General features: G+C 32.8%; 1 protein-coding gene across 1 annotated transcript; it reads right to left on the minus strand.

Moving 5' to 3' along the window:
- Positions 1-10,000: 10,000 nt before the first annotated feature.
- LOC128159954 (glycoprotein 3-alpha-L-fucosyltransferase A-like) lies at positions 10,001-11,409 on the minus strand. The gene has a single exon (XM_052823194.1). It carries the CDS (start codon positions 11,386-11,388, stop codon positions 10,285-10,287), a length of 1,104 nt encoding a protein of 367 aa, XP_052679154.1. The 5' UTR covers positions 11,389-11,409; the 3' UTR covers positions 10,001-10,284.
- Between the last annotated feature and the right edge of the window lie 1,829 nt (positions 11,410-13,238).

Raw genomic sequence — 13,238 nt, forward strand, 5'->3', positions numbered from 1 at the left:
GCAATGGCTACTGATGCTGGTTGGTATTATATGATATATATTTTGTTTTGAAACCTTTAAAAATGGCAACATGCAGGGAGGAAGAAAAAAAACAACAACTTGAAGTAAAATTGAGCGAAAAATAACCGTAGCAATAGTGAGCGAAGATAGAATAAAAATACGGCTCAAAGTGCAGCCATCCTTTTTATTTAATTTCCCGTGGTATTTTCCGTGGTATATCACTGATGTCTGCACGGGTTAATTACTGTCAATGCACATCAGTACGTTAGCTAAAAGAACCAAATAATCTTCTATGGGAATTAGAGTCTGACATCATCATGATTATTTCGCGCAGTCCGTGTTTTTTTTTTTTTTGTTTTTTTTTTGTAGGTCGCTGAATGTTTTCACCAATCGATAAACAAGGAGTGAAGATTTCAGTCTGGCTGTCTCTATAGAGTCATGAATTAAGTGTAAGTTTCCGTAAAAAATATAAGAAGTCATACTCGGTATTATTATGAGAAAAAACATATTACGACACACAGTCTCTGTTACCTCTAAAGTTCACCTCAGTACACTCTCAATAAAAAATAATCGAGTGACGTCACAAAGGTTTACACATTGATCCGATAGATTTTTTCGGCGTTAGTAAATTTTGACCCACAATTCATAGTATCAATTGTTTCCAACCTCACATTCTCGCGATAATCAAAGTAAAAATTTTGAGAAGCATATAAAATGTGTGATTTTAAGAACATCATGCTTTTTAAGTAAATAAAACAGTGTAGTTCGCGTACTTTTATTTCCCAGGGAAGTTTTAAAGAGTCAGACGACACTTAACCGTGAACTTTGACGTCACAATAAGGGGAAATTACTCTAATTAAAATTGTAAATCTGCTGAAATTACCAAAATCCTATTAAAATCTTGCAAAGCTTAAGAATGACAACATTTCTGCAGATACGGGAAACAATTGTAACTTGCACTCATTTGGATGAATTATCACATTCATTATATTCACTATAATTACAGTAATTTCCTGAAACGAACATGTACACGTAGCATCGCCTTTTTTAGTCCCCTACCGGTTTCACCGGAGGGGACTATAGCTTTCCTCTGCGTCCGTCAGTCCGTTTGTCCGTCCGTCTGTCCGTCCGTCAGTCCGTCTGTCTGTCCCACTTCAGTTTTCCACACTTTTTTTCTTTATGCATTTGAGGAATAATATGAAGCTTCAAAATGTCAAACTACAGATCAAGTTTACACTTTTGTAGCGTCTGATTGACATATTTTCGAGAAAATTAATTTTTTATATTTCAATTTTTTAATGTTCGGGTTCGTTATCGGGTTCGGTGTGTAACTGAATAAACGAGGTTAGTATGTAGTCAGTAATAATATCGTGCGTTACTTGTACCATTCCTTTTCCTGTACCATTCCTTTTATCATTTCTAACAAGCAAATAATTCTATAAAATAGTGTCAAGTCTTGCGTTGTAAATTTAATCGGCAGAGTTTTTTTGTATTATTATTACAATCGGGTTCGTTGTCGGGATGGGCTGTTTAACTGTTTGGTTTGATTCGGGGTACAGAAGACGATAAGAAAAAATATTGTGCATAACAGTGCATTGTTTTCACAAATTTTTACCAGCGAATACAGAATAGACTTGGCGAAATTACAGGAGATGAAATAAAGAGTATTATTTTACCTATTTCCTATTTAATTTCTATATCAACTATATAATTTTAATTTCCTCTGTTCTTTTATCTCTGATTAAAGCATGACATCTCGTTTACAATAGCTCTGAAATAGCTGTGTGCTTGGAAGCTTTCATAGAATTATACAAACCGGTAGGGGACGTGTATTGCTTATGCAATACTCTCAGAATGCTTGTATTAAATGGGGTTGGTGGGCGGACGGCAGCCTCATCCAAAAAAATTTACAAGCAAAAAGAAAAAAATCATGAAAATTCTTATCCTTCAGGTCTTTAACAGTTCAATGGTTTCTTTGGGGGCAAATCCATGATAAGTCGATTTTCTACGTGTAAATTGAAAAAAAAAATTAAATATTTTTTTCTAACGAAGGGGGGGGGGGGGAGGTGTCGGGATGCTCTATAATGATTCAATTTTTATATGCAAGTTTAAGAAAAAATGTCTATTGCAAAAAAGGTGATGAACTGACGTACGTTACAATCACTTTAAAAGAGGAGATACAGTGCAATGAACATTTATATTATATAAATATTTTTTTATTAAACAACACTGTATCTGAGATTAAACTATTGTTTTACTTATAATTAAAAAAAATTATAACAAATCTTATAAACTATGAATAATGAAAATTTACTGAAAATAGGTATGTTTTATTTTATTTTGCAATCAAATTCATTTACGTCGTTAATTTTATTTTTATTGATTTATCATGATTCATTATTTGATTACATGCTGTGCTCGCCCCAACGGTCGCACCGTAAAACATATTATACATGTACCATGTATCTGTGTGACGGTGCCTATTTACGAGCAGTTTTCAGCTTTAACGGCGACCTCAAAGAACATGTCAGTTTTTAAAATTTAAGGAGTTTTAGAAAGAGCAGAGGCCCGTTTCACAAAGATTTCCTAAGATATTTCCTAAGATAGACCCGAAAATAAGCTATAAAATAAGTTATAACTTAGGAAGTTCCTAAGATTTGTCATAGCTGTTTCAAAAAAACTTTCTTAGCGTAGCTGACTATAAATCTTATCTTAAGATACAGTACCGATCAGACCCAGCTTAACAGAAAGTAAACCCCAACTAAACCCTGGGTTTACTTTCTGGGTTTACTCTGGGTTTACTGCGGGTTTACTAGAGTGGACCCAGAGTAAACCCAAAGTAAACCCAGAGTGGACACAGAGAGTAAACCCAGTCAGAAGTATACCGTTTAAAAACAGACGCTAACTGGGTATTCGGAATATACAAGGGGTAGGAAAAACAAGCAGTAGGATGCTGAGATAAAAGAAGGGTCTGCTTCACACTTCAGTGCGTACAGTTGACCCCCGAGTAAACCCATATTAAACCCCGACTGGACCCATATTTTCATAAAGTAAACCCAAAGTAAACCCAAAAGTAAACCCGGGGTTTAGCTGGGGTTTACTCTGGTGTTATGTTGGTTCTGATCGGTAGTGTACATTGTAAGCCACCTTTTAGCTCACCTGAGCTGAAAGCTCAAGTCAAAATTATAAATTTATAAGACAAAACCTACAGTTCGGTCGGTTCCCTTTCCAGAACAATTTGAAGCATTTTCCAGTATATTTCTTGCGTCAGATTGATTGACGTGACAAAGACTTGGCTATTATGTGTTTCTCTATCTGACTGCTGAGGAGAAGTACAATAGCTAAGAATTATGTCTTCACAAAAACGTTGCACATTCTGTTTTAACGGCAGAACTCTAGCTCTAGGGGATATTAGGGTTGACAGACCGAAGAGCCACATTTCCAACCGTACAAAAAAGCGCACCCAAGGTAGGAATGGACAGTTTCGAATAAAGTAATCGTTAATATTTTGGTGAAATTGAGATTTGCTGTACTTGAAGGGTTTTGCGTGTTGCTAAAAGTCATGAAATGATTTTTAAGAGCCATTCTCTGTAAGCGTTTAAAGTTTTTCGGCACGCATAGAAACGGATTTTGCCGAAAAAGTTCTAGAATGTAGACCTTATTAAACTATCTAAAATGCACATGCCAAGTTGTCTATATACCAGTTTTCATAGAAGGTTGACCCAAACTTCATTTTTTATCAAAATAGGCCTTTTTTACTGCAGTGTTATTGAAAATTGCGGCAAGCTCAATGTTTAACAAGCATAGAATAAAAATCATCAATCCTTCATCTATCTAAAAATGTAAAAACATGATGGGGAAGCTATCCTTATTGTTGTGAAATAATAAGTTCAAAAATGTTTGGAAAATGAATTATCTCCCTTTGCAATTTAGAACTCTTTTGTGCTGAGAGTTCAAAATAAGAGAAGTGTTGAAACAGCATGTCATCAAAGTGGTTTTTTTCCCAAAATCTTGATTTTATCCTTTTTTTGTTAAAACGCATATATATTGTCACTACACATCTAACATGAACCTCTATTAGTGTTTCTGAAATCCCATCCTTAATTTGTTTCACGTGGTTAAAAAATCTGCAGACATGCATCTTTGTTAATAAAAATAAATTATGTGCCTTTTTATTCCCTAAAGTCAGCCTTCTTCTACCAGGTGATCTTTTTTCAAATTACCAAAAAAGAAAATATATATCATAAATTTTTCAGTAGTACACATAGGTTCAGGTATTATTGACACTAAGGTAAAAATTCTTGTATATTAGTTTTTTACTGGCTATACATATTACTCACTTTAAAAAACTAGTCGGACAATTGTTCCTTTTCCGTGTTTCTTATTATAAGCTTTGTTAACATGGGATACTTCCATTTCTTTCTAATAGACATACTTTTATGTTGTTTTAAGATTTGTGTTACATCATTAGATATTGTTGAACATTTAACTTCTGATAACTTTCTGAAAGTTTGAAGTCAACGTATTTTTAAGAACTCAGTGTAAATTCGGTATAATTATAATACACAAAATTTGGAATTCAGAACCAGATAAATAATGATGACTGCTGTAAGTTCAAATTTTCACACTACTAGCTATGGTTAAAACAATGACATTTACACAAAATGATATCAAATACAATCCTTATGTTTAAAATAAAACCAAGATTGTGAAACATAATTTAATTATTACTCTACAATACATTTAAAAATGATAAAGATGTTTACATTTTCTGTAGGAATCCTACAATATTGTTTAAATTATGTGAACTGTCTGTTAACTTTTCAAAAAGTTTAACAATGTAAAAAAAAATCATTTCAAAATCTTCTTTTTTCACTTATTTTACTAACGCTATATATATCTGCTGTTTTTATTTTAAAAAGAGAAATAAACGTATCCATTTTTATTTAATTTTAAAGACTATATGGCTAATACCGGGCATATTTAATATTTTAAGGATTTCACTGAAAAATGTTGTCTCAAAAAAGATTGTTCGTGTTTAGCATTACATTTAGATATTCTCAGTAGAAATCATTCTCTCAACAGTGGTTTTTCCTGTTAAAAATTGTAAGATTGCATGCTTATTATTTTGTTATCTACAATAAATTATATGACAAGTTGACAAACGTCAGTATATACATGTGTATATATATATATATATATATATATCAGAATGTGTATATTGCTGTCGAATAAATCAATGCAAAACAAGGCTGTCTCGAGACTGGCGTCGGGACTAGAGATGACAATAAAACTTCTCAAACAAGAGTTTTATTTTAGTTTTTTCTCTGAACAGATACAACACGGTCCGCTTTTGAGATGTTTTTATTAGTAGAACTCCGTCAAGGCAGCATGTCTTTCTGAAAATTCCTGCATCGAAACAGTTTTATTGATTTTGAATACCACTTTAAATGAATAAATAATATAATAAACAAATTGTTGTCCTTGAAAAAGGACTGCAATACGTGGACCATATGCACGTGTTTCTCCGACTCACAGATGACCAGTGACTCGGGGATAACATTTGATCCCAACCCCTAAACCCCCCTTAAAAATATGAAAGAATGTTTCACATAAATAATTTACTGTACTAATTTTACACTATCGATATATCTCTGGGAACAAAATAATATGCCCATGGTGTCCCTATTGGTGCTTTCTGGGCGAATTGTGAGTCTGTAGAGGATTTTGGATGGATTATTCTATAATATATACGATTCCACTGGTATGGTTCATCAGTAGTAGTAGGATGCTCAAATCAAAATGACGAAAATGTAGATACAAGGACAATACATGTACCAGGAGATACCAAGAAATACCAGAACGGTTAAGACCTGTTAACTGATCAAATACACACTTCTGTCACGAGGTAGAAACCATATTAACACGTGACAAATATACAAATATGACAGACATTTTACTTACTCGTAACTTCTGTTACGCATTACATACAGGATATACGTGCATTATTTTACATGTGTATACATTTATACTTTACAATAACGAATATATGACTAACGGAACGTATGTCATTCATTTAAATAAAAACATAAGCGGACCACTATATATATGTTTGCTAAATATATAGAAACAGCTGTTATAGATATCTAATGATAAACATATTAAATAATTTTACGTTAAAATTGGTGAAAAAGCGTCGTAACTGAGTGCTTTAAAGGCATTTACTGCATTTATAAAACAATAAGTTTATTAGCCAAAAATCTCACAGCATCGATATCTTTCTTTTTAATTAGACAAATTTTAAAACAGACTGATATAATCCCTCCTGTCATAATACGTAATACGAGTTATCGTTTCTGCGGGACGGTATGTAAACTTCCGGTAAGGAGTTGCATAGCGCCATATTCCAAACAATGCGATGGAACCACTTTATAATGAAGGCACATATTGCCGTTATCAATCAATACCATGGTGAAAGACATACCTAATTTTCAGATGTCGCAAATTCAAACATTTTCGCGAGTAAATCACATAAAAGTGAATTGCAACAAGCTGGAACTCGCCCAACATATACTGAAGGCTATAAAAGATCGTTCGACGCCCAGTAAAATGCCCCAACGTCAATCGGGCCATTCTTCAGACGTGCCTGTACATATGTACCAAATATAAAGGACCTACTCATAAATATATTCAACCACACCTTGATAATTTCATTCTGACACAATTACATGGCAATACAAAGTGTGTATCCCCACAGGTGAGACATGTGCAGCAAAGAACCCTAAACTGTTTCAAGAGTTCTAGAGGTTATGCAAAGGATTAATTGTAGAGATACTGATGAGTAAGAGAAAAATATGGGAAGTGTTTAGCTTTAAGTTGGTTAATCAAAAATTAAAGACACAATATGTTTATACAAATGTACATCATACTGATGCATAAATGAATAAACATGTATCATACACCAGGTAAATGAGTACATGCATTTGTTAAAAATACACATGTGATATTGTTCATATAAAAGTGAGATTTAAGAAATAAAATTAAAGTTAAATAATTTATCTAAGTTTTGTAGAAAATATATCATGTTCAAAAAGTAAGTACAAGTAATTTATTCAGACACCAGGGGTGGTAGAAGGTTGGTAAGAGCAGCACACACAAAGATAATTTGGTCAGCAAAGTCACTTATTGCTAAACGCATAATACCATGTTAAATTCTACAAAAAAAAAGTATTTGTTCCAGCTTGCGTTCTACATCAATTCTCGCAGAAGCTATTCTACGGGTAGCTTCTATTTCACTCCTACTAAACTAAAGTTCTGATTTAAAAAGCGGACAATAAAGGTAAACACCTTTACGTTTCAAATAATTAGCAATATAAATAAACCCTTATGTCAACCATGACTTCATCTCCTCCCCTACGTAGTTGAATCAAATCGCAGTTTCTAGTAATTTCAACATCAGAAGCTGATCCTGGCCAAAGTTTTAGAATAAAAACTACAACTTCTGTCATACTAACTTCATCCAATGCTTTGAATGTATTGTGTGATATGTAATTATAAAAAAGGCAGGGACTTTTTTTGTAAAGAAGATGGACTTTGGATGACAATCTCAGTGAAGTCTAAAACTACACGTGTGTCTGAACAAATTGTAAAACATTTAGGAACATGTAGCTTCAAAGCTTCAACCTCCTGCAAAAAAGGAATGCATGCACTCTAACATAAAAACTATCCCGGAATCGAAAATATTTGACACAGCACTTGACAGTTTTAAACGGAATTCAAGATCTTTCAACAGTAATTCTAATCTAAGTCACATCACTAACAAAATTTTATATATATACCCTTTCCAGTTTTCTTTTACGACCTAATCTAATGTTATTCATTGTTCCAAAAACCTCTGTTGACAACTTTTCAGCTCCTTGTTCCATTAACGAATGAAATAGTGCGAAAAAGTGTTACTGTCAGTCATTCCTGTGTACAACATCATCAATTCATTAAAATGTTTTATAGACTCAATTGTAATCTCCGGAAAGTTGGTATTTATCAGAAAAATGCACTCAAGTTATTCGGATGAACTGATATGACAGAACTTATAAATTATTTAATTAGATTAGCATGGAGGCAATAGGATCTCCCTCCCCCTGTATCTACCGTTAGGAAATATTAAACCTAAACGCAGTAAATAAAGAATATGTAAAAATATATAGTTAATATTTATGGGGTCATTTTTCTACAACTCATACATAGAAACATAACATCAAGGAAAAACTCTCTGAACAGTATTCCAAGTATTCTACAACAATGTGGGTCATTTCTCTACGTCCAGGCAATATTCTATGGAGGTCACTTTTCGTCGTTTCACCGCCGTAAATTCAGGACTAATGCAAATATTTTGGATTTTTAAAAGGGCGTATCTTTACGCTGGATTAAAGTAATGCCAACATTTCACGTCTACCCATGCCTTTTGTGAAGAAATCGTAGTGCCTAGTTTTTGAAAAGTCAGCAACCGTATTCATTTCCGGTAAAAAAAAATATATAGTGAACTACGTAGTAGCTTTTAATAGATATTATCTCCCCAAAAGTTTCAACGTCACGTTTTGATTAATCCTTGTCCTACCAGATCGTTGTGGACGGAGCAGTAGTCCTTATATCCTTGTGACTTGAATGTGAGGGAGAAAAGAGAAAGTTAATGTAATGCAGATGAACAAATCATAATTACATGTAGTTATAAACTGGCAAAAATAGGAATATATCATATCCTGCATTTATTGATGCAACTATCAAGTGTTGTCAAGTAAGATAATTGAATTTTATTTGCTATTTGGTCTATGATGTCGATATCCACATATACGGAAGGTTTTATGTCAATACTTGACAAAACAATTGTAAATTAAAGAATGTAGATATTTTGAAAATGAATTTGATATTAATCATGTCATTTTTTAAATACCTAGAATCCCCTAACTTCTGACATTGAGATATGGAGATTTTTTTATTGTGCCAGCACCTTCGTTGACCATAGGCAAAACATGTCTATGCTCTGAATCACCCTTCAATTCCTACTGTTCGTCACCCGAGAAAATCGACGCATTACAAAAGTTATATCTCTTGGCCGCCACCATTAAACAAAAACTCATAGATTTTTTTAAAAGCCTCTGTAGTTTAGACGGTTGTAAAGAAGTATATATGATACTAGTCAAATTTGGCCCCCATAATTCGCTTATTTTAAAGTGATTCAGGTACATTAATTTGGTTGTGTTATTTCATTAAAGAGTTGACATAAAATATGTTTTTCATCTATTTGTTTTAATTATACGCACTAACTGGCAGTATATGACCTCAGAAGTGACGCTAATTTAATAATTCAATCAAAATCAGTCAAAAATTTACATTTTTTTTTTTATCTTTTTTTCGAATGGGAAATATAAAGCGACCCTTTGAACAAGAACGAACTTTTTGTTACTTATAAGTACTGGAGAGATACGTCTTTGGTAAAACTATTTTGTTTGTTCAATGTTTCTTTAAAGAAAAACTGCCTCAAAACAAGCCGTTTAATGCTAAAAATGCAAGAATGGCGGGAAAAGGTAAACTTTATGATGTCATATTTTTAAGTTGTGGACACTTAAATCAAAATGAAAACTATGAAAAAACTTCAAATGTATATTTTTTCAAATAAAACAAAGAATTACAGTAAAATGACAATGTTCATTTAAAGGGACCATTTTAGGCTTAAACCATAAATAGTCCTTTGCAATTTGACATTAAAAATCCGTTTTTACTGTAAATTTTGATTGCCTCAGGATGAGGCAACCCACACATTGAATGATTGAATATAATTCAAAAAAGATTTCTTCACAGGACGCACAAATGAGTGGGTGCATATAGAAAAGGAACTATTCTTTTCTCTTTTAACCTCTTAATTGACCCCGCAAACGGAAACAACTTTTGCAAAGTGTGGATTTGACAATTACATAATTAGAGAAAGAAATTGTGTTGTGTAAGATTATTTATTGCTTGACAAATATATACTCATTGCTCATTTAGTATCATATTTCAAATTTTATGTGCATGCATATATTAGGATAACATATGTGATAATTGCATTCTTCACGAATGCATAATTCATAAATTAATTGAGATATTTCGATCGATAAAATACAGAAATGAGTTGTTCACATCCAATCAAAGATATTGTCGATAAACAAAGCACGAATGGCTAGGGTTCTTATTTGGACATTGATTAGAGAGGATACTTGATGCCTAATGTCTTTATAATTCCAATATGCTTTAACATCCTCCTTTGTACACCGACTTCAAATTTGGGTTAATGGATATTTTCTGCTCTCCAAATTGTTTTAAGTTTTTGCAAACAGTGCACATCGTTTCTTGAAAAATTTCGGATATATTTTTCGAGGTATATTTGTCCTTTTCTTTAAGATATTGAGTATATAAAGTTTCATCCGATCCAATTGTTTTTAGTTTATTCGCCAGTGACTCTGGCGAAGTAAAATCTAATGCGTTTATGAAGGTGCCATTTGGTAAATATTCGCTTGCTTGAGGAGGACCGTTTACAACTGGAATGATACTTAAATTGTAAGCATACAAGTTAAAAACTTTCTCCGTGGAGTAATCCCTACAAATACTGTTCTCAAATGAGAAAAGAAATTTGTATTCCTTGGAGAAACGTTCCAAACACTCATTCATTCTGGGACTGTACACACCACATCTTTTCTTTCCACATGCTCCGAATGTATCGATTGCTACGTACTTTTGTAATTCTTTGATGTACTTTTCTCGCTGAGATGGTGTAGGACAATAACCTGCCATCCAAACACCAAAGTTTGTTTTCTGTCGAAAAACCGCAGAATAATTTCTATCTATACATGTACCTTTGTCTAATTCTATGATTTTCCCGTAAGGTCTTGAAACGTCAGCATCTCTGTGATACGACATCATCCACTCAAATTTATTTTTCCAGGCAGAACTTGGCCAGTGAGTAAATTGTTTGTTTTCCAGAGTATCGAAAATCCAGATCTGTGATCGATGTTTTACTGGAGGAGATTTCGGCAGAGTAAAATGTGAGAAAATCACAACATTACTTTTGTTCAGGTCAGAATTATCTGTCGACAACGAACACGTTGATCTCACATCTTTACATTTTAACAATCTAAAATCTTTTGCAAACGAATCCAGCCATCTTGGAATGCTATACCATAAAATTACAAAAGAGTTGTTATTTTTGTCAAATGCTTTATTTTCGGATGTTTTCCTGTTGGGGACGAGGAAGGGTTTTTTAAAGGAAAATTTTTCAAAAGATATAAAATAATTTAATATTAATGTACTGAGTACACCAGCTAGTACGGCAATACAAAAAGGCTTGTACTTGTTCATGTCTCTGCGTTGCGTCCTAAACCATTCTGAAACGAAATACAAATCAATTATATTTTATGAAACTTTCTTTGAGGTTCTACCTATAGAACTATTTTGATAAAAAAGTACACAGAAAAACCAATAATATTTTCGATGCAGAATGAATATTTTCTATCATCAACATCGTTAAAGGGACTGTAAATAAAAACAAGAGGACCATTTGCCACATCGCGCACCTGAACAACAGTAAATGTTATCATTTTATTTTAGTGTTTACATGTAAATATTTCAAAGTTAAACATTGGATCCACTTTGAGGCCCCAGTTTAAGTCTAGGATCACACTTTTTTATTTACCCTTCTTAAGAATGCATGCAAACTAATTGTAGCATTGTATTTCTTGAGATTAAGACTTTTTGTTATATATTTATATGTAAAACTTTCAACCCCTCTTGGGGCCCTAAGTATTAACACAGGATTTACAATTTCAACAGATTAGAATCTACATTATTTGAGGATGATTGCATATTGATCTCCAAAATTGTAGCTTTGTGGATCTTTATAAGAAGATTTTCAAACATTTTCCCTATATTTTTCCTAGTATGTTGAATTTTGAAACACTCTATACATGTATGAATGATTGCATAGTAATCTCTCAAATTGTAGCTTGCAGTTCTAAAGAAGATGAGTTTTAAACATTCCCCTATATATCTTTATATTAAACTTTGAACATATATAGGGGCCCGTCTTTTAGTTAGAAGGGGGGGGGGGGTAACGATCTTAACAATTTATAATCTACATTCTTTGAGGATGCTTGCACAGTAATATCACAACTGTAGCATTGTAGTTCTTGAGAAGAAGATTGTTTAAAACATATTCTCTATTTATTTCTATGTCAAACATTAAACCCCTCTTGGATCCCCTGTATTAGTCTAGGGGTCACTACTTTCTTAATTTAGAATCTACATAATATGGGGATGCTAGCTCAGTTTTGTCACAAATAGTAGCATTGTTTTTGTTGAAAAGAAAAAATTTACATATTTTCCCTATATATTTCTATGTTAGACTATTAACCCCTCTTGGGACCCCAGTATGATTCAGGGGGTCGCGAATTTAACAATTAGAATCAACATTATATAAGAATGTTTGCATAGTAATCTCACAAAGTGTAGCGTAGCATTGTACTTCTTGAGAAGAAACATTTTAAACATTTTACCAGCATATTTCTATGTTAAAAACCGAGTTTTAATCCGGGGTCAATATTTTCACACTTTGGAATCCAAGCATTGGTGTAAATATGGGCATTTCTGAGGTATCGAGGTCTATAAAATATAAGACATAATTTTTTTCAATGATGATTAATTACAATAGCTTTGTTTAATAGGGTGTACCGTGGCTAAAAGTGTTGGTAAACACAATAAAAAATCATGTTCTAAACTATCATTTTCAAGGAAATATGAAGTAAGGAACAAATTTCGGAGTTTTGTCCATTTTTACCAAAAAAAATATATCTACAATGCCTACAGTCTCTCCAAACATGGAATAAATCAAGCTCTTGATCTCCCCTTTAAAATGATCTCAAATTGAATATAGGTATTGGAATTACATTTTCCATGAATTAACATAGAATCTCAATAAATTGCTTCGTTTAATTAATTCAATTGTTAATTAATTATTGCATGCAAAAGAAGTTCCTCTGCTATTGGGTTTTTTTTTTTTTTTTGTTTTTTTAAGGTCTTTCGTTTCCAACGGAAGACCTTTCTATTATTGTGCGGGAAAGATAATTTTTCTTTTTTTTTTTTTTCTTCCTAGACGCGAACTTTGAGGCTTCATATCTTGCTTATTTCTGAACGGTTTTTGCTCAAATTTTCAG

The sequence above is a fragment of the Crassostrea angulata genome, chromosome 8 (genome assembly GCF_025612915.1).
Source record: "Crassostrea angulata isolate pt1a10 chromosome 8, ASM2561291v2, whole genome shotgun sequence".
In the NCBI taxonomy this organism is placed as follows: Eukaryota; Metazoa; Mollusca; class Bivalvia; order Ostreida; family Ostreidae; genus Magallana; species Magallana angulata.

What these genes read in the sequence shown, in the direction of transcription:
- LOC128159954 (XM_052823194.1), bottom strand. Translation starts at nt 11,388, where the DNA reads ATGAACAAGTACAAGCCTTTTTGTATTGCCGTACTAGCTGGTGTACTC.